We start from the raw sequence: 23,132 nt of genomic DNA on the forward strand, positions 1-23,132 counted from the left end.
TATATATATATATATATATATATATATATATAATGAAAACATTATTTGAATGCACTTTAACTAATGATATTTGCTAATAATATAGATTGTTGTATTTAAATGGGTATATGTGTGTGTGTGTGTATATATATATATATATATATATATATATATATATATAAAATGAAAACTTCACACTTCAACTAATATTTGCTAATAACTTAACGAAAGCACAAAAAGCGTTTCGCTTGATTTGTCCAAATGCTGAAGTCTGTTTAATCAGCCATTAGCCTGAAGCGCGCGCAGCTGAAGATAATGAGTGTGTGATGTCAGCACCCACACTAACACAATTAATGCAAATTCCTTAAGACTAGATGAGGATCAGTGATTAGCGCCTTTACTTGAAACAATATCTCTTCAAGCTTACTTTGCTTAATTTCAATACAATGCAGCTTTATTCAGCCTTAATGTGCAATTAAGTTCGTTTGATAAGTTAGTTGTGGGCGAGTAAGAAAGAGGAGGACACTCAGATATACCAGACCTGAACCCTATAGAGAATCTATGGGGTATTGTCAAGAGGAAAATGAGAAACAAGAGACCAAAAAATGTAGATGAGCTGAAGGCCACTGTCAAAGAAACCTGGGCTTCCATACCACCTCAGCAGTGCCACAAACTGATCACCTCCATGCCACGCTGAATTGAGGCAGTAATTAAAGCAAAAGGAGCCCCTACCAAGTATTGAGTACATGTACAGTAAATTAACATACTTTCCAGAAGGCCAACAATTCACTAAAAATGTTTTTTTATTGGTCTTATGAAGTATTCTAATTTGTTGAGATAGTGAATTGGTGGGTTTTTGTTAAATGTGAGCCAAAATCATCGCAATTAAAAGAACCAAAGACTTAAACTACTTCAGTCTGTGTGCATTGAATTTATTTAATACACGAGTTTCACAATTTGAGTTGAATTACTGAAATAAATGAACTTTTCCATGACATTCTAATTTATTGAGATGCACCTGTATATTAAAGAAAATAAAAAATACATGAACCATGTGCTTTTTGTTTACAATACAAAAATGAAATAATGTTTCGGTTTCAAATATGTACAGAGTCTGAATAGGCCTACAGATCCATAAATAATCCATTTATATCTATAAATACAAAAAAAAAATATATATATGAACAATAGTTTGTTCATGACTTCTGAGAAACCCAGCCTTGATTGATTGGCTCCCCGGTGACTTCTGATTGGGCTCTGTTACGCATTGAGTTTGATTCATTTGAGCGAATCGGTTCACTCTGGCGGTTCATTTCAATAAACGGATTGAAAAACGATTCGCCGGTTTGTAAAAGTAAACTTCGCTAACTGTTTTCGCCATAATTTTCGCCAAACATTCCACCCAGTAGAGTCACTAGGGATTCTGGGCCTATTGCACATAATTTGCTATGTGGGGCCCCCTCAAAATCACGTTCAGTTAAAGTATGTGTGTATAGTCTATAGGCTACTAATTATGTGCCACTGTAAACCTAGAACAACTAGAATTTAAATAAGTGTTGACAGCGTCATTGGTTGTAATATGTGAAAGTTGTAGTTTGTCGCTTTTCTGATAATGTAGGCTATATGCAGAGTTTGGTGGAGAGATTCACAAACGCTTGCGAATCTGTTCAAACGAGTCGTTCAAAAGAATCGTTTCGCTCGCGAATCAAACACCTCTACTCTCTCTCTCTCTCTCTCTCTCTCGCCCTCCTGCTTTCAGTTCAGTCATGAGTTTCCAGTAAGAAGAGGCGTGTGATGTGAAATGAACATCGTTGTACTTTTCTACATCATCTTGAAGGATTCATTTTACCATAACCGTCCGATTTAAACTCTATTGATGGATTTCCACTCTAAACTTTTTGTCAAGTTCGGTCTATTATTTATAAGAACTGGATAAGAAAACCTGCGCACGTTACTTCTCTTATGGGAACGGACTTTTAGTGAGGTAAGCAAGTTTCCCCAAACCTTTTCTTTCCAGAAGATGTAACTTAGACATTTGAAACTTTCACACAAGGTATTTTTTGGTCTGTAGTGTATCTATAAGAGAAGCTGAACCAGTAGAACCAGCTTGAGTTTCGCGCAGCTGGAAAGTCTCCTCTGCTTTCTGGTTCCTCACAGAAAAACACCAGGAACCAGCAGAAATGGCAGGAATAAACAGTTCAAACATGAAAACGCTGGAGGATTTGACTCTGGACTCTGGCTATGGAGCAGGGGACTCGTGTAAGTCCTTAAGCCTGTCGTCCTCCAAGTCAAACTCGCAGGCGTTCATGAACACCCCTCACCGTGGGAACTGGTGGTACTACTCCGGCTCCATGAACAGCAGGAACAACAGTTGGGATACAGTCAACACGGTGCTTCCAGAGGATCCAGAGGACATTTTCTCCAAGTGCCCACGCTTACCGGAGCTGGAGGAGTTCCCGTGGATGGAGGAGGACGTGGGGAGGGTCGTGCGTAAAGGCGCGGGGAAGGGCGCCTCGCTCTCCGCGGAGGCTGTGCGCAGACTGGCCGCCCTGATGCGCAGGGCGCTGATCCGCATCTCGAGAGAGGCGCAGCGGCTCAGTGTCATGCACTGCAGGTGCACCAGGTTCGAGGTCCAGAGCGCGATCCGTCTGGTGCTCAGCTGGGCGCTGGCGGATCACTGCGTCTCGGCCACTGTGAAGGCCATATCTATGTACAACATGAGCGCTGGAGAGCTCTTGCGCAAGGGGAAGTCAGCCCGGTGCGGGCTCGTGTTCTCCGTTGGACGGTTTTTCCGCTGGATGGTGGACACTCGGATCGCGGTGCGCATCCATGAGTACGCGGCCATCTGCCTGACCGCGTGTATGGAGGCTCTTGTGGAGGAGGTGGGCGTGCGCGTGCTGATGGCGGAGAAGGAAGGCGCGACGCCCGGCTGCGTCCTGACAGCAGAGGCGCTGGAAGGGGTCGTCAATAATGATGCCGAGCTTTGGGGGCTGCTGCAACACTATGAGCATCTCATCTGTGGGAAGAACGCCAATGGTAGGTATTTCACTGTTGTTGTTGCTTAAACTGTTTCACTCATCAGTTCCTTGTGGCCTAGTGGTTAGATTTGGCTGAAGGGTAGTTGAAACCACACAAGGGTTGATCCCTCACCATTGTGCACTTAGGCATGCCACCAAGCTGCTTCAAGGGGAGTATATATGTACTTAAATCACTTTGGAGAGAAGTGTCATTTTCTGCTAGTTGTATTTGGACCATGCTTATTGATAACTATACAATTGAAACAGTAATGAAAAAGAAGAAACGGAAACACATTTTTATTTATAATAAAATTTATTTAAAACTATATTTAAAATAAATTTTATTTTATTTCAGCTATTTGTTTTTGTTTAAGAAATACTAAAATAACTAAATAGAAAATATACATAAAAAAACTATAATTAAAATAACCTAAACAAAATTACTAAAGCTTAAATGAAAACAGAACATATCTAAAAATTTTATTGAATTCAGAATATTACCAACATTTATAATAGTGTACTAAAACAGATTATTTTATTTAAGCTAGTTGGCAAGGTAACATTTCTCATTTAAATTTAGTTTAAGCATTAAAATAACTAAAACTAAATAAATTAAAAAGTAAAACTATATAGACATATTTTAAAAACACTAATAAAATTGAAAAAAACTAAACAATATTACTAAAACTTTAAAAGTAAAATGAAAACCGAAAATATAAACATTAAATAGAATTCAAAATATTAACTAAAAATGATGGTAGCATATCAATGATATTAAAAGAGCTTTTTTATTTCAGCTAGCTAACTCCATATAATATGTCTAATTTTAATTTTGTTTAAGTTGACATATTAAAGTAGCAAAACTAAATAAACGGACTGAAAAGTAAAACCATATGGGGGAAAAAACGAATAAAGGTAAAAACAAAAAAATTACTTAAGTTAAAATTAAAACAGAAAATTCAGAATACCTACAGAAAAAACTGAATTCAGAATAAGAAGAAAAACTATAATATTATATCAGTGATAATAAAATAACACTGATTTGGACACTTAAAAATGTATGAATATCATTAAAATATCTACCTTTACCTAAGAATCTAAGTTCATTATTTTAAAGAGAGATAATCCAAATCAAAATATTTCATAATAATGACTTTAATTGGGTTTAAGAGTATACAATGATACATTAACTGGTTAAGTGTTTATAAATGTTAGTGGAACATTAGTATTTATTACTGTTAATGTGACGAACTACACCTGTGGTTACTCTCTGTGTGCGTGAGCTTGAGGGGAAATGACTTCATACATCCTTATCCTCATAAAATTCCCTGCCACACCACTTGATTATGACAAATTAGTAGCTTTGAAACAAGTTATGCATGATATTTTGGTCAAATACTGGCACAATGTTACAAAATTACAATTTGGTGTGAATGATCTGTACTAAAATACTGAATCTGCGATCTGTTGGTAGACCCACACGAATGTTGATAGCTTTCCTTATTAGTCGTCTTGGTGTTTGCTCTGAAAGATGAAAATGGAAATCAATTTCCAGAAATCACAGGTCAATCACGTCATTCTGCCTGTGACGGGTTATTACACGCTTCCTCTTCTCCAGCTGTGAGAATTACCCCGCGCTGCCAACTTCTGCATCATCTAGGTTGCATTTTCATTTTGATTTGTCTGTGGTTAACCAGCATCTAGCATGAGGTTTTCACAAACATTCACAAGCGCAAACCGAACTTAACTGATTAACCAGGCAAAGAGAACAAACAATATCTATAAAAACAGCATGCGGTTCTGATGTAGTGCTGTCCTGCTTTAGTCACCGTTACTCATCATTTCTGTTTGCTCTGTCATAAAGACATTCAGGACAAACGTTTTGATTACTGTCTTATGTTGGAGGCTGACATGAGAGTTTTGATATGCATATAACATATACAAGATTTTTCACTTATTTGATGACCCATTAAAGGAAAATCGTAAATTTGATTGCTTAGAAAAGTGTATTTCTTCAACAAACCTCACAATTTGAGGTATTTGTAGCGATGGTGCAGGACAAGGTGAATGAAAGCCATGTATAGCTAATAATAATAGTAGGTATTGTTTAAATATTTGCTGTACTGTATATAAAATATGATAGTTTAAGGTGAAACGGGTATTATGGTTGACTAAAACAAACAATAAATTTAATTTAATAAGTTACTTGAAATTAAATAAGTTTATATATTTCAGGTAGTTGCAAAGGCAGCATTTCTCATTTTAATTTACTAAATGTACTAAAATAACTACAGCTAAAACTGAAATTAAAATGAATAAAATCTATATAGACATTTATACAAGTAACTATAAAACTAAAAATGAAATTGTTAAAATTCAAAATATTAATAAATTAATAAATACAACTTTCAGTTGTACTTAACACTCTGGTGAATTTTGAATCAGTTCTCAAACATTTCTATATACAATTTTGAGTTGAAGCACTGACATGTTCCTACAGTGTAGCCTAGGGTTCGTTTACACGATACCATTTTCAACTAAAATAGAAAACTTGTTATGCGCTTTGGTTGTTCATTTACACGACAACAGCGTTTTTGGGGGCCTGAAAATGCAAGCTTTTGAAAACAATACCATTATCGTCTCCGTATAAACTACAAACACAGGAATTTGTGCAAATGGTGAAGTCATGCGCATGTGTATTATGTGTTTAGTCTATAGGTTTGGCCGCGTAGTGTTTCTGTACAAAGTGACATCGCCAACTACTGGCCTGGCATGAATATTACAGCAGTTTTAGCCGTATCTGTGTGAATGGGGATCGTTTTGATAATGTGGTCGTCTGTATGTAAAACGTTTCAAAAACACAAAGGAAAAACGTTTCCGTTTTTAGTACATTGAGATGCTAATTGATTTCAGCTAGGCTACAGAATGAATAAGTGCATTAAACATTGCTTCGAGTCCAGCTACTCACATTAAAAATACTTCCATGACAATACTGAGGCAGTGGAAAGACTTTATTGATTAAAATCAGAGGAGTGTGGGTACAATATTTAGGCTATGCTAACAAAAAGCTATTTTTGGCATGGGTAGTCAGGATCTCAGCTCTGCATAATCCTTACACAGCTCACTTTCTCTGGGATGCCATGCAGGCATCAAATTAGGTCGGTCCATAAAGACGACTCAGTGGATCAATGTGCTTTCAGGATGGTCGTGTTAACAAAGTGCTGCGCGTTCACTTCACAAAACCCTCGCGTGCCATTACTGTTGATGAATGGGCATCTGATCCACTGCGTTTCCTCTATCAAGTGCAGGAGATTGAATCTAAAATGCCTTAAATGTGGCTCGTTTATGATTTCAGTCGTGACTCAGTGGCCTTTCAGAATGTACTTGATTACACAAAGCATCTCACAACCAGATTATTCATGACCTGCTTTTGTTGGCTGCTATTATTGTGCTTGAGAATGCCTTTTAAACAGCCTTGATTCCCATAGACCAGTACACTTGTCTTATAAGTTTGCATGTTTTATTTTTTTAAACCTCTGACTTTGAAGTTTAAAGTCAACACAAAATGGCATCCGGAACCATTTTACTTCGATAATATGATGTCTTCTTTTGTCTGAGTAAAGCAGAATATTGGCAACACTTAGCATGGTGTCTAAATGTAATAACTTGCCCCACCTCTGAAACAAATTTCCTTTTCTGCTTACATCATCAAGTCCTTTAGTTTTTCAGCCCCACCCCTGCAGCTACCTGTCATATAGAGACTCTTTCACAGTCAAATTTGTTCCCACTAGATGAAATTAAGTCCTGTCTTACAATTTAAGTCATTTAACAACTAGTTCCAAAGTAAATGACTTTAAGGAAGTAAATAGAGTTGACTTCATGTTGACTTTATTGTAACTGATGGTAGGAGTACCTTTACTCACAAGTAATTCATAGTCTGTTTGCTACAAAAGTTCTTCTCTATCATCTGCCAACCAGCCCCACATCTGGAAGTCTTTAAGACTTGCTTCTCTTTGCCAACTCAAGTCACTCCCACTTTCTCCAACACACACTCCATTCCCCTCTCTGCCTCTTTTTTATTTACTTTAGTCCTTCTTTCCTGGATCCGGTTCTGTGAACGCTTTTAATAAGGCGCCCACTGTACCAACGTGCCATTTAAAATCCAATGAACACAAAGCACTACATGCATAGTTTTCTCTAGTTGCTATTGACATTCACATTGCATTTGAGTGTGCAAGTGATTCATGGAGAAAACATCTTCATACTTGATACCTGAACAAGTGCTTTCTCAAACTCGCTGCTGAGAACATCTGTGAACCCGAGCCAGAGCAGGACGTGAACTTTGTCCCTTGTCATTTGCGGCAGACTCTGGACAGTACTAGGATTTTTGGCACAGCTTTCGAACATTTGCTACCCTGATGGAAACATCTTTTTTGCAGAAGTAGTCTGCAGGCCAGTGCACTTGTGTCTTGTGGAGGTTATTTTTATGCTTTTAGTTGATTTAGGATGGCAGTAACAGGGAAAACACCATCATGCATGGTCAGTGGCACTGTTTATGCATGCTTCCAGCCAAAACCAAAGGCCCAGCTGTACGAGAACCTCAGACTTCTCTGAGCTAGCGGCTAAAAACAGCACAAGTTTTATGATGCTTAAAAAACATTTCAAGGGCTACATTTCAAGAGAGCTCCTTAAAACAAGATAACTTCATTATCTAGTCACTAGCATTAGCTCAAACTTGTGAGCTCATGGAACCTCACACAGTAAGTGACTGAAAGGAAACACCCTACATAGGCAGCATCTCTAAGTGTGAAACAAATATAGCACTCTTCAGTGTTGGGGGTAACGCATTACAAGTAACGCAAGTTATGTAATCAGATTACTTCTTCAAGTAACTAATAAAGTAACACATTACTTTTAATTTACAACAAAATATCTGAGTTACTTTTTCAAATAAATAATGCAAGTTACTTTGTTTTCCCATTTATTCACAGACAGCTCTCCTGTCCCTGTGCTGAGAGAATTTGGGAGTGAGGTAGAGGCACTTCCTTCAGCCTGAGGCTCATTCATTTTTTTTTTGCATTATTACATTATGGAGTCATTTGCATTACTCCATAAAAAGTAACTAATTGTGTTGCTTTGTTACTTTTTATGGAGTAATGCAAATTACTTTTAAAAGTAACTTTCCCCAACACTGACACTCTTCATGTGAAGTGCACTAGACAGTACAACTCACAATTGATTCCAGTAGAGTTTTATGTTAGCATGTGGCTAAGCTAACAGCATGATGCACTCTTAAGCATAAAAATACAATCACACACACAAATATTAGGTAAACCATTAATCACATTGAAGACCTCACTTTGGTTGCATCTGAAATCACATACTTTCCTACTACATAGTAGGCGAAAAACAGTATGCGAAAGAGTGGTATTTCCAAATTCACAATATTCGTAAATCAGTTGGCGAAAAGTCCCCGGATGACCTACTATTTCCTGCAAAATATCTTAAGTGGACATTTTACTACATTTTACAGTGCAGTGACACAACTGAAGCTCACATGACAATGACATATAGTATGTCCGGATTACGTTCATACTATATAGAATTTACTTATTTTAAAGGGGTCATATGATGTTGCTAAAAATAACATTATTTGGTGTAATGAAATGTGTTTATGCAGTTTAAGGTTAAAAAAACGCATTATTTTCCACATACTGTACATTATTGTTTCTCCTCTATGCCCCGCCTTTCCGAAACGCGTTGATTTTTACAAAGCTCATCGGTCTGAAAAGCGAGGTGTGCTGTGATTGGCCAGCTATCCAGTGCGTTATGATTGGCCGAATATCTCAAGCGTGTGACGGAAATGTTACACCTCTACCATATTGTGAGTAAATACAACTTAACCACTGATTTCTAGTCGTGTCCTCTTTTGGAAGACCAAACAAAGTAGTTTCGCTTTCGCAACGAAACACAGAGTCACACACGGCGGCCTAGAGTTAGCAGAGGCCGGAGGGCTTGAGAACGGAGCGGCCGGTGGATTCGATGAAGGAGGCTTGCGGCAACTACATGTGACGACCCCGGGCTGGACTCCGCTTAGTCCACGGTGAAAGATGATCCGCTGATCCACGGCGCAAAGTTGATGTATTTCCTCAGCAACCAGCACGGATCAGCTCCAGGCATGACGAAGCAGATATCGTCCTCTTTTGGAAGACCAAACAAAGTAGTTTCGCTTTCCGAACGAAACACACAGCGCCTTCACGACATGGCGGCAGCAACAACAATACTACAGAGAGAATAAAAGTTATGCCTACTTTCTTTGCGTGAACATTTGGGCAGCGTTATGCAAATCTTCCCACATTGTGATGTAGACATGTGGGGGCGTGTTAGAACGAGCCGTTTTAGGTAGGTGTAGCTGACTCTTAACTTTTATAAAGAATATCTCTTTGGATTTGAGACTTTAGTCTTTGCAACTTTACAGATCTTCTTTATGCACCAAGAGCTTGTAACACTCCAAAGAGAAAGGAAAAATTTAAATCGCATCATATGACCCCTTTAACTGTCACAAGTAATTACATTCAAAGGATGTACCTGCCATTTCAAACGCAGCCGTTATGAGATTTTAGGCCACACTATTAACAAACCATTAACTACGACTTTTGCCTCAATAAACGCATAATGTGCTGCTTATTTATAGTAAGGATGTTGTTAAGTTTAGGGATGTAGAATATGGCCATGCAGAATATTTGCTTTATAAGTACTAATTAACAGCCAACGTTAATAACAGGCACGCTAATAAGCAACTAGTTAATCGTGAGAATTGGTCCCTAAACTAAAGTGTTACCATATTTTATTTATTTATTAGTTGGTTCACCAGGCTTGTCACAATGCATTCTGGGATTACCCTCAATCGTCATTTTGGGAAAATGAAGGTTTCTAAAAATGTAGATTTTGCTCCTTCCTTTTTCATAAACAGCCAGAATCACATCTTTGATCCCTTAAAATGTTGCCTAGGTTGGCAGCTCACTAGGAAGCACTTGAATGTCCTGTTTGCCTAGTCAAACCATATTTGCATAAAGTGCAAATACACATAGATATCTTTTTATAAGTTGCTAGAACAGTTTGAATAATGATAAACTCGTAGTTAACAACAAACATTTGAGGAATTGTGGCTTTTACTTGATGCAAATACTACAGCATCAATAGCGTTGGAGAATGTGAAGTGTGTCTGTGTTACAGTTGCAGGTTGTTTATGGAATCACAAGATTTAGTTCGGGACATAATCCTGTGAAAGTACTGGAGGCTTGTTGGAAAGCAGGAGAAAAGGTGGGGGAATAGCCAGCGGATTGAAGCTGGTCAGCACGTGGCTTTGCGTTTTTGTGCTCATGCCTCTATACAATGCCATGACAACACTGACCCCAGACAGGAAATTAGGGGAAGTGTGGGAAAACGGCCAACAATGACATGTGCAGTAGTTTAATGTTGGGGTGAATTATTGTGAGGAGAAAATGCAGTCTTGTGGAACGTTAAGAAGAGTAAAATGGAGTGATTATTGATGAATAGTTTCTTCTCACTGCAAAGTCTCAGAAAAGTCACATCTCAGTTTCCACGTGTCGCTTGTACGTTTACCTGTCAGAAGACAGCGACTAAAATAACCGTTAGTGACTAAAATAGCCTTCAGATCTTTTTTTCCCACAATCTTGTGTTCTACAACTTTGTATTTAATTCAGTGCATAGCCCATCTTTTTTGATTTTGGCAGTATTGTATATCCTAAAATTATAATCACATTTTGAAGTAATTAAATAATCATTTCATTCTGCAATAAAGAACAGAACTGTGGATTTAATATTTATAATATTAAATGCACCGTATGCCATGTAGATATTATAAAAAAATAAGTCCATATGCTTCCTTCAATGATTGCATATTGTGATTTATCATTTTGGCTTATACTGATGGCATCTGTCATGATAATTACGAATGAAATAACCCATATTTTAATGTTCTTTTCAAACAAGACAGATTCCTTCTTTGACCCCTGTGGTTTGTTTCTCTCTCTCTCATTGACTGAAAGCGTTTCACATTTGTCATGATCCAATGAAACTCTGTCTGTCCCAGTTCTTGTCTTCAAATGCAGCAGGGATGATTTATCGCTGTCGATAAGCAGCCATTTGCGAACATTCCTGTAATATTTAATTGCTCTGAATGGGAGCTGTTGCAGTAAATGGAAACAGTCTTGTAGAGATATGCAGAGTAATGGCTTCTGTGTTGGGTTTGAATTCTGCAGCTTCCATTTTTAGTCTGTAAAGTGCTGATTTAGGTTTTAAAATAGTCTAAAATGTCTCCAGAATCCATTTAAACATGATTCGGTGAGCTTTTCTGAGCTTTTGGGTTGTCTGTGTATAAATGTTATTACACTCTTGTTGAATATTTTGTTGAGTTTTTTTTTTCTAATTTCCGTTGTTTAAAACAACAGTTAGGCAAATAACATTGAAAACAGCACTGCAGAATGGATACAGTGACCCCCAAATTTATTTGGACCATTTTGGACACTTAAGTTACATTTAAAATGTATAAATGTCAAAGCGTTAGACAACAAACTAACAATATTTTCATAAGTTTGTCTAATGAACCTGCATGCCATACAATAAAATCAGTAATTGGAGTAAGACATCCATTTAACATCCAATAAAAGCTCCTAAGTTTGCTTTTCAGTGAGATTGTTTTAAAACAAATGTTTCTGAATAAAATTTTAATGAAGACAGAAGATCAATATAAAGGCTATAAAAGCTTTATTGCTGCTGAGAGGTTTTCTTTGCGTAATGTTCACGGTGCTTTCTTATCTCTTTAGTGCCCTCAAAAGGTTTGCCAGTCTGGTAAACCAAACAGCCCTGAGCTTTCCCGCACGCGTTTCCTCAAGTCATGCCCGCTTTAGGTTTACACCACCACCACAACAGAAAAATAAATAAATAAGAAATGATTTATTGAACCAATCAGATATCTTTGCTTGAGGACATTCTTCCAACAAAAGTCTATTTCTTTATTTTCAGAGTCGTTTTATATTTTTTTGGTAAAACATGCCCAGGCAGGGGAAATCTACAACATATTTCCAGCTATATAAAATAACAGCACTTGCAGTAATATACTATAAAAAATCTCTCACCCAAGTAGGAATTTACCCTACGGGCATAAGGATGCATGAAACAACTGGTAGAAAGACAATATCTGCCTTCATATCGAGAGTACTCAATGCCAACAGAAAACAGTGATATAATATAGTTGATTAGAAATGACCCTGCTTTAAAGAGGAGTAAACGTTTCTGTTTAATTGAAAGTAACATTTCAGTTGAAGTAAAAATTGCTTGCACAAGAAGCTTTTAGCTTTCCCTTTCTGTCATGTTCAGTGTGATTGCATCTGATTTGCATGAGAGACTTTGAGGCACGCTGTGTCTTTACCAGTGTTGGGCAGTAACACATTACTTAGTAACGCGTTACTGTAATTTGATTACTTTTTTTAGTAACAGAGTAATCTAACGCGTTATAATTTTCAAAATAGTAATTAGAGTATGGCGAGGTCTCTGTGTGTTACTGCTGCGTTACATTGCTGACAGAATGCAGTGTTTTATAAGCTAGAGATTGTAAAAAGGATGTAGCACACGGACTGTCGAGTCAAGTGCCAGTGGATTAGAGACCTGCTCCCGCGAGACCCGACGCAACAGAGTGCGGCGTGGGATAAGATGGGCGAGTGCTTGTGGTGCGGGTGGGTAGACACTTGTGTGTTGTGCGTGGGATGCGGGAGAATAAAATGATTCACGGGACTCCCTCAAAATAGAAATATCTAAACATAAAATATCTAAAACAGATAAATTGTTATTCATCTATTGCACAAAAGCAACATGAACTAATATAAAATATAAAGGATTAACAGGTGCAAGCGTATGCAGAGTTTCTATTTAGGCTATAACACATGCTAAAATAACTTTAATGCTTTAATAACAAATATTTATCGGGATTGCTGGGATTTCATAAATTTCATGGAGAAAAAAGTAACGTAACTAGTAATGTAACTAATGATTAATTACTTTTGAAATAAAGTAATCGGAACAGTAACGTGATTACTTTTAAAAGGAGTAATCAGTAATTTGATTACATTTTCAGAGTAACTTGCCCAACACTGGTCTTTACTGTTTTGGGAAACAAACTAAATGTTTCAGATCCTTCTTTCTTGGTGGCCTGGGGGAGCAGCCCATGACTGAGGACAGATTTAGCTTTATTATTGTTTAGAGATCCTGGTCATCCTGATTTTGGACAGGCAGGGTTGTCAGGTTGGACACAGCTCAGACTTTGAGGAAGCTTGCCATAAATCGTGTAAATGGCAACTTTTAGAGCACAGAGTCCATACAGCTGGACAGTTTTAAAGGACACCATTGTCCTGACTCTTAATGGTTGTCAGTGGTCAGTCATATTTCAGCCATATATTTCAGGCGGTGTGTGTGTGTCTTACATGCATTTCTAGATATAACAAATGTAAAATTCAAACATCTGGTACATTTAAACTTTAGCTGCACTTTACGCGCACAGAACATCAATCTCAAAATGCACCTGTTTTTTTAAGCAAAGATATCATAATGCAATACGCCATGATTACCAGTGTTGGGCAGTAACACATTACTTAGTAACGCGTTACTGTAATTTGATTACTTTTTTTAGTAACAGAGTAATCTAACGCGTTATAATTTTCAAAATAGTAATTAGAGTATGGCGAGGTCTCTGTGTGTTACTGCTGCGTTACATTGCTGACAGAATGCAGTGTTTTATAAGCTAGAGATTGTAAAAAGGATGTAGCACACGGACTGTCGAGTCAAGTGCCAGTGGATTAGAGACCTGCTCCCGCGAGACCCGACGCAACAGAGTGCGGCGTGGGATAAGATGGGCGAGTGCTTGTGGTGCGGGTGGGTAGACACTTGTGTGTTGTGCGTGGGATGCGGGAGAATAAAATGATTCACGGGACTCCCTCAAAATAGAAATATCTAAACATAAAATATCTAAAACAGATAAATTGTTATTCATCTATTGCACAAAAGCAACATGAACTAATATAAAATATAAAGGATTAACAGGTGCAAGCGTATGCAGAGTTTCTATTTAGGCTATAACACATGCTAAAATAACTTTAATGCTTTAATAACAAATATTTATCGGGATTGCTGGGATTTCATAAATTTCATGGAGAAAAAAGTAACGTAACTAGTAATGTAACTAATGATTAATTACTTTTGAAATAAAGTAATCGGAACAGTAACGTGATTACTTTTAAAAGGAGTAATCAGTAATTTGATTACATTTTCAGAGTAACTTGCCCAACACTGGTCTTTACTGTTTTGGGAAACAAACTAAATGTTTCAGATCCTTCTTTCTTGGTGGCCTGGGGGAGCAGCCCATGACTGAGGACAGATTTAGCTTTATTATTGTTTAGAGATCCTGGTCATCCTGATTTTGGACAGGCAGGGTTGTCAGGTTGGACACAGCTCAGACTTTGAGGAAGCTTGCCATAAATCGTGTAAATGGCAACTTTTAGAGCACAGAGTCCATACAGCTGGACAGTTTTAAAGGACACCATTGTCCTGACTCTTAATGGTTGTCAGTGGTCAGTCATATTTCAGCCATATATTTCAGGCGGTGTGTGTGTGTCTTACATGCATTTCTAGATATAACAAATGTAAAATTCAAACATCTGGTACATTTAAACTTTAGCTGCACTTTACGCGCACAGAACATCAATCTCAAAATGCACCTGTTTTTTTAAGCAAAGATATCATAATGCAATACGCCATGAGACTCCATGTGATTTTACGACTTTTAAGGGGTGTTTGTAAAGCATGCTGTGAAATGGGGAAAACACCCTCATCGTGGTAAAATCAGTGTAATAAGTGGCCTCTTATGGCTTGTTGTTTTTTGTTGGCAATTTAGAATAGCAATTTAATAAAGGACACAAATGTCCAATAAATAATGAATAATAATACATGTTTTTTTATTAATAAATATAATAAAAATATCTACCCAAGTGATTCCAGGGAGCGGTGTAATAAGTAAACCGTAATTAATATAAGAAGTCACTTAAACCTTCACCTTTTAATTGCATTTATGCTCTTTATTTTGTTCGTGTTGAACACTGAAAATGCAATAAAAACCTTAATTTGAGAGAAATCTGAGCACAAGTCTCTTTATTCACTCTTTGTCTTCTTGTGTGAAGGCCTTTGTTCTCGGATTGAAGTCTCAGTGTCTCTGTCGCTCTGATAATTGGCTGGGGACAGACTTATGACTGGACACTTTTGTCCATGGTTATAAAACCAAGCTGTGCTCATGGACGTGTGCAGGAGAAAGACATCACATCTGTCCTTCTGCATGTAATGGAGGGACATCTGCAAGTCGGACTTAAATGGAGACAAAGCCAGCATTATGACCCTACTTTAATTAACCCACGCTCATTAAAACGAGCCTGAGCTATTTAGTAAATGATGCAAGTATAATGGGTCTCACTCTTTTGCTCAGTGTATGTATTACAGCACTAAGGACATCAGGAGAGCTTGGTGGAACAATTAGTCGTGGGGTGGGCAAGTTGCATTTAAAGGAAGTCCTCCAGACAGAAAGGTCATGACAACTGAGTAGTTGATCACTGGTTGTGTCTCTACATCTCAGTCCCTCAATAATTGTCTGAACATAAGCTAGCAGTTTTTGAGGTTTAAATGCAGTAAGCACTTTAATTGACATATGGTTAAAAACAAAGCTGTGTTCTGTTTGGACAATTTCAGAAGAATGCCCTTAGTGGTTTTGTAATAGTTTGCCAGTACCTGTTATACTAGCACGTCATAAATAACCAGCCAAGCAAGACCACACAAAGGCCCTGTGGCTCCCTGTAGATAGGAAGCAAGATGGAACGTGCCAATTGCTTTCCCAGGAAAACATTGTGACACTTATGAGTTCATATATAACTTGTCAATAAACTCAAGTGGGTTCAGATGTGTTTGTTAGGATGTTAAAAGATAACTGAACCACTGGATGCCTTGCTGGCTTTCCAAATCATTGTAGTATTCATGGTACCCACAAAATCTATGTTATTGTATGGTCTGTATGGTCAACAAAACGTTATGATGTCCCATTTGTCATTTAAGGATTCAAAAGCTTGCTCATGAGTGCCCATTTGCAAAGCCTGCCCTGGTACTAACTTCACAGGGATCTACTACCCAACAGTCCATGTGGCATTACGTCACCAAAGCATTGACACTGCCAAAGAGGAAAGCAAGGACTATGGCATAGTGACAAGGACTGGAGGGTGGCATTTGGGATTTTACCTAAGGTGCACACTCTAATAGTTAGGTTTTCTAACTAGGTCAACTACAAATTTTTCATCCTGGTCTAGTGGAGTGAAGTTGTGCAGCCGAACCTCAACTTGTGTCCACATTTGCATCTTGAATTCCCATTAAGCCAGATTGCTAGGTTGTAACAGATGTGAGTTAAAGGTCTGCTCTCTCCTGGGGTCTAGATCAAGACCATGCATCATTAACAGTGGCTACTTTTACTTTTAAGGGACTCTAATTTTTCTTGAAGGAATCAGTCAACTTTTTTTCAAACAGTCTTAAGTATTGGTAACTTAAACATGTTGTAAGGGCATCTAGTTTTCACATTTTGGTCAGAAAGACTAGTTGAGGTTGGGATTTTGTAAACTCCCTGGGTGTATTCCTAGTATTCTAAGATTATCACCCTTCATTTTCTCCCAGTATGTCAGGATAGGTACCAGCCAAATATTGTGGCAGGTGGCTTATTAGAAATACTGGATTCAATGCTCATAGGGAAGTCTTGAACTAGTGGCTGAAGTTAGTAGAGACTTTCTTCTTGTTAAGGATGACTGTTTTGATTAATGTGTAGAGATGTTTCTGGAAATTGTGGTGGCATCCACTTGTATTACCCTGAGCTTACTTCCAAGTTGAAGATGTGGACTGGGGTGGGTGGGAGCTTGGGAGAGTGGCCAATGGGGGCTCACTGGGAGATCAAGAATTAGTGGACGAAGGGGGATGGTAGATGAGGGAGCAGAAACCCCCTAGGAAAGAGAGATGGGGGTACGGTTGAGCCAGTGATTGAGAGTCAGATCTGTTGAAAGACAGATTGATCTTGTTAGCCCTGCCCAGGTTACCAGCCAGTTTGTGACCTGTCGTCTTTCCACTTAATCCATATTGTTCTTTTACAATTGCCCTCCATGCTTATTAGTTGTTCTTCCCTTTCATCTCCGTTTGGACTTGCTTTGGTTGCTTCCTATCTGAAGTCTTCTTCCTGTTTAGCAGGTCCTTTTGGTTCTTTGTGATCCATGGCTTGTTCCTGATATATATATATATATATATATATAGTATGTGTATAAACAGGGAAACGCAGGTTAAGCAGCTGTTGTTTCTTGTGCTAGAATACAGTTCCCTGTAATGCAGTCCACTGTCTGCAACATGTTGATTGTAAATTAATGTTTGCATGACATTGCAGTACATAAACAATTGTATAAATAAAAGTGCATCAGACAAGAGTTACAGTTGCTCAGAGCAATGACATAAGGTAATTGAAGACATATTAGGACTTAGTTTACAGGTTGAAATAACAAACCTTCTTTACCAAAGATTCTGCTATGTGCGTGTTTGAGTTGAAACAATGATATCTTTATGAATGACATGTTTGGGTGGACGGCCACAAAGAAGCTTTGTTTCCCTGCATGCAACGGGGGCATGCAACGGGGGCTGCTTTTCGTGCTGATGGCTGCACTGGAGTAAGACAGAATGTTTGACTCATTTAGGTGTGAAGGTCAGAGGTCAGAGGTCAGAGGCTTAGAGTGTTGGGATGATTTTTCACATCTGTGAGTTTCTGTCCCCTCAGGCCTGGAGGTTCAAGATACACCCTCCTGTCATGGGTGTGAGGGATTCTGGGGGTTTTTGACTTTTTTTAATGGAAAACCCCTTTAATAAGCAGTACTTTTTGTAAGAAAAACACGATCTGGTGACCTTTTTTTTTACTTTTCTCTCAAAAGATCCAATTACTGATTAATAATTCTAAAATAAAAGTTTCAACTACTTTTTCTTGAAATGTAATAAAATAGACTTAAAGCGGATCTCAAACTAGGGTGAACATAACTTTTGTAATTACAGGCAGTATATTAAACACAGTGTAATTGGTATGAATTTCACTGACTTAGTGCCAGGAATGTGAGGTTTGGGTCTTTTCCTGATATGAACCAGGTTTCCACTATAAAATGGTGGATGATCATTATAAGATCTGCCTGTGATGTTTCAACTAAGCACTATTAGTAATTTATATTGCAATGTTTAAGATCTTAGGAAAAAGTCTGTCATTGTTAAAAGGGGATTTTGTCAGAATATGTGAATCCTAGCCAAGTGATTCTTGTAACAGCATTTTTTTTCATGTACAAAAAAAACAGAATGATACCTAGATTTTCTGTGCTTCTCCCATTGAATGCTTTGTTTATAATGCCTGTTGACTCACCATAGTCAAAGAGTGACCTTTGAGTTCATCTGTCGCACTGAACAAACAAAACAGACTCTTTCAATTACCTGTAGTTTAAACATTATGCAAACCTAAAATATACAGTATAAATGACACTAAAGGGCCCCAAAGAATTCATAGACTATAACAGTCGTTTCATTGACCAGCATGTGTGCTATTCATAGATGAAGTGATATACCTTGAAACCTGACATCTGAAGCAAGACATATAGAGTGAGTAAGCGTGAGACATAGAGGGTAAAATAAAATCAACATTTAACACTGTGCTAGATTTCCATTCATCTACACTGAAGTTCCAAGTCCATCAGTTTTGCCATTGCTCCATCGCTCAGAGGCTGAACAGCAGGCCGATTGTGTTGGGTCTCTCTTAATAGGGAAGCTGTTCCAGAGGCGGCTACAGCAAGTGCTAGTTAGCATCTGAGGTTGCCTCAGTGAGCCAAGCATCGCTATTGCTCTTACTTAGTGGTTTGAACAAACCATTGACCCTTAAAATTATACTTTGGATAATATTGAAGTTGTATCTAGAGACCAGAATATCACAGAAACTTGAGGGCCTTAGCAGCCAAATAACAACACCCTGTTGCTTAATGGTTTTCACAGACAGAAAAAAAAAATGGATTTGAGCAATATGTCAAATACAATCTATTACCTGTAACATGAGAACAGTGAAGTAATTTGCGGTAATTCCTTGTAAACTTGAAAAGAAACCACTGGCTCCACAGTTGGCTTGAATTCATAAAGCAAGATCTACATGAGGAACGAAGGCATGTCGTAATAAAGTTTAATATTTGTTCTGCTTATGATGCTAGATCTTTAAGTCAGAGGATCATGAACCGACATTCCCTAATCCCAACAAAACCACAAAGCCTCCTGGGGACTACTGCATATTGTTTTGGATATCCATATTTTTTCTCCTTTAGGTTTTTCTTGTTATTATTATTATTATTTATTTTTAGAGAAACACATATGCTTGACTGACTGGATCAGTGGCAAAATGTGTCACACGGCTGCTGAAAAGATCCAAACATGTCTAAAAGCTCTCCTGAGGTGTGCTGGGACGCAGTCAGCCTTCCTCATTGTGATTAATTAGCCTGACAAGCATGTGTGAAGTGATCAGTGCCTGCCAATCCGGACTCTAATGATATAACCCAGAACGCTACAATGCAGATAAGACTGACATGATAAATGCTCAGTTATTTTTGCACAGTCCCACAGCTGACCATCCTCAAAGCTTTCAGTGACTATAGGGCCTTTCGCACCGCGGGAACCTTTTCATAGTACCAGAACTAATTGTGGAACTACCCACTTTTTGGCGTTTTCGCACCGGCGGAACTGGGTGTGATTTTAGTACCGGACTACCTTTTTCGAGAACCAAATTAGCTCCTACTCCAGAGCAGGGTCTAACCAGCACAACTGGTACTAATCGTGACGTAAGTAGACATTGATTGGCATTATTATAACATCATTTAAAATGTTTCTTACAACATTCTACTAACTTTTCCACCCAAAATATGTTATTTGAATGGTTTTTTTTTTTTCTAAAAATGCTAAAATGTCCAGTTTTCTTGTAGTGATTAGAGTGTTATTTAAAGGTTACCAAAAAAAAAAACTTTCTTAGAACATTCATCAAGTAGCCTACAAATACCATCATAGGTATGTTCTGAGAATGTCAGACTGTTATGAGAATGTATATCAAATATTAATAACGTTGTGAGATGTTCCATAAACATTACTTTAAGAACATTTTGTTCTAACATTTCTAAACCATAACAAACATTCCCTGTTAGCTGGGTGTCCATCTGTATATATTTAATAATATATTTATATATTTGTTTCAATACTAAGTCAAATTTAGTAGGCTATTTAGTATTGCACTTGTTAGAATGAGATGTAATAATGGTGGAATGTGATATTTACTGCATATTTATTATATTTATGTCAACTTTACCAACATCTTCATCGTTAGCTTATCTGTTAGCTACTGTTAGTGACAGATCTCAGGTCGGGTTAATGTATTAATACCATTACAAATTGAATTAAAAACCCCTGGTCTCCTAAACGGCTGTTTTTAGGGGCGGTTAACATTAGCCATGTGCAAAAAGTTACGGTTGACATCTGGACTTCTGGAAATTCCATTGTTTCTGTATGTGTGGACGTTGGACGTTTTTGCAACATTTGTAGCTTTTATATATATATATATATATTGTGTTTTGATCTTAAATGATCATCATCTGAAAGGCGTTTTTTTGGTCAGCAGGAAATGACTAAAGTGCTGACCATGGCCGTTATGAATGAAGAGCTTGTTTTTGAAGCAGGTGGCCTCCGTTGAATGTGAAAGGCCACTTAGACATCAGAGAACAAGACCTCTGGGCCCATAAAGGCGAGAGACCTCAGCATTTAACACATTCGGATCCATGCACAGGAACAACTGACTCGTGGTAGACCAAACACATCTTTATTTCCAGACTAATGGTCCATCAGGAATGCAGTCCATACAGACACCGCTGCTATTACTGAGAGTGGAATGACTTCTTCAAGAAAAAGACTTGATCAAGAATTTCAGTATAAAATCACCCAAATAAAAACCCATCTGTTGGTCTTTTATAGCCTGTTAGGTCTAGTTCCCGGTGTGAGGAAACGCTCTGAAATTGATTTTCACCTCAGTTCTACTGAAAGAGCATCTCTTTTTCTTTCTTTCTCTATCTGGTCACACTTTTCTCCCAGAAGTGATGATCTGAGGCGACCGAGGAGAGGAGATTCTTTATGTGTGAGTGAGTCGGGATGGGCTGTGGGAAAGGCAGGCGGGTGTTCAGACGGGGCGTGGACTCATGGGAGATTTCTCGCTTGTACTGCCAGTTTCTAAACTTACAGAAGCTCGACTAGCCGTGCTCTCATGGTGCAAGAGCGAAAATTATGTGTGAAGTCCTAAGAATAGATGGAAACGGAGTAGATTGGACGCTTACCTAATGTCAGTCATTCATAGCACAAAATACTGAATAAACATTAGTGTGACACCCGATCTGTACGGTGCGATTTGCTATTTTAAGCTACATTTGGAGAACTCTCACATACAAGAATGAGTTCATAGAGTTTGTTGGGAACACAACAATCTGTATTTTATCTGATTTTATTCACAGCACCTCCAAAAAATAAATAAAAATGTGTCACAGTGGACCAGGTTAAGACGAGTGATAAGGTTATACTGAGGCAGAGTGTTTGTGGATAGATATGCACATGCATCTGCATTTTTTTTTTTTGCAACTCATCTGAATTAGTGCAGAATCATATTATGCACACTATCTAATCCATAATGTAGCAATCATTATTAAAATCATTATTAAAATTGTTAAACAATATCGAAATGGGACATGCAGTAATCATTTACTCACGTGCACTTTCTCTGACTTCCCTGAAATTCTGTCCCACACTTAATTGGACAATCACGGAGAACTAACCAAGCAGTATATTTTTATACCTGGCCGTATGTTTCATATTTACAGTCATGTACCACAGGAGAGGAAATCAGGCCCTGCTGAAACCTCTGTTTCCTGTCAGCGGTATTAAGTGGTGCTTGTTGTAGCAAATATCACTGTTCATCTCTTTACTTACTGTACTTCAGTCCAAAACTTTGGTGCTTAACTTATCTCACACTGTTTGTGATACAAACATGAGCATGAATTGTGTAGCTTGTTGACGAGGTCAACACCCAATCAACCACCTTCAACACACTAGTCATCTGAATTAGTGCAGAATCATATTATGCACACTATCTAATCCATAATGTAGCAATCATTATTAAAATCATTATTAAAATTGTTAAACAATATCGAAATGGGACATGCAGTAATCATTTACTTACGTGCACTTTCTCTGACTTCCCTGAAATTCTGTCCCACACTTAATTGGACAATCACGGAGAACTAACCAAGCAGTATATTTTTATACCTGGCCGTATGTTTCATATTTACAGTCATGTACCACAGGAGAGGAAATCAGGCCCTGCTGAAACCTCTGTTTCCTGTCAGCTGTATTAAGTGGTGCTTGCTGTAGCAAATATCACTGTTCATCTCTTTACTTACTGTACTTCAGTCCAAAACTTTGGTGCTTAACTTATTTCACACTGTTTGTGATACAAACATGAGCATGAATTGTGTAGCTTGTTGACGAGAGGTCAACACCCAATCAACCACCTTCAACACACTAGCAAACACCCAAACACCCTAACAACCACCTTCAACACACTACCAACCCTCTAGCAACTGCCCAAACACCCTAACAACCACCTTTAACACACTAGCAACCCTCTACCAATCACCCAAACACCCTAACAACCACCTTTAACACACTAGTAACCCTCTAGCAACCACCCAAACACCCTAAAAACCACCTTTAACACACTAGTAACCCTCTAGCAAACACCCTAGCAACCACCCAGACACCCTAACAACCACCTTTAACACACTAGTAACCCTCTAGCAAACACCCTAACAACCTAAAAACCACCTTTAACACACTAGTAACCCTCTAGCAAACACCCTAGCAACCACCCAGACACCCTAACAACCACCTTTAACACACTAG

General features: G+C 38.1%; 1 protein-coding gene across 1 annotated transcript in view; it reads left to right on the forward strand.

The window, feature by feature from the left end:
- Positions 1-1,709: 1,709 nt before the first annotated feature.
- LOC107558307 (ankyrin repeat and BTB/POZ domain-containing protein 2-like) overlaps positions 1,710-23,132 on the forward strand; it is a 58,362-nt gene continuing 36,939 nt past the window's right edge. Inside the window, exon 1 of the mRNA XM_016241957.1 lies at positions 1,710-3,015. Coding sequence (XP_016097443.1) covers positions 2,160-3,015 — 856 coding nt within the window. The 5' untranslated portion in view covers positions 1,710-2,159. The remainder of the gene's footprint in view (positions 3,016-23,132) is intronic.

The sequence above is a fragment of the Sinocyclocheilus grahami genome, unplaced genomic scaffold (assembly GCF_001515645.1).
Source record: "Sinocyclocheilus grahami isolate Dianchi unplaced genomic scaffold, SAMN03320097.WGS_v1.1 scaffold640.1, whole genome shotgun sequence".
Taxonomy (NCBI): Eukaryota; Metazoa; Chordata; class Actinopteri; order Cypriniformes; family Cyprinidae; genus Sinocyclocheilus; species Sinocyclocheilus grahami.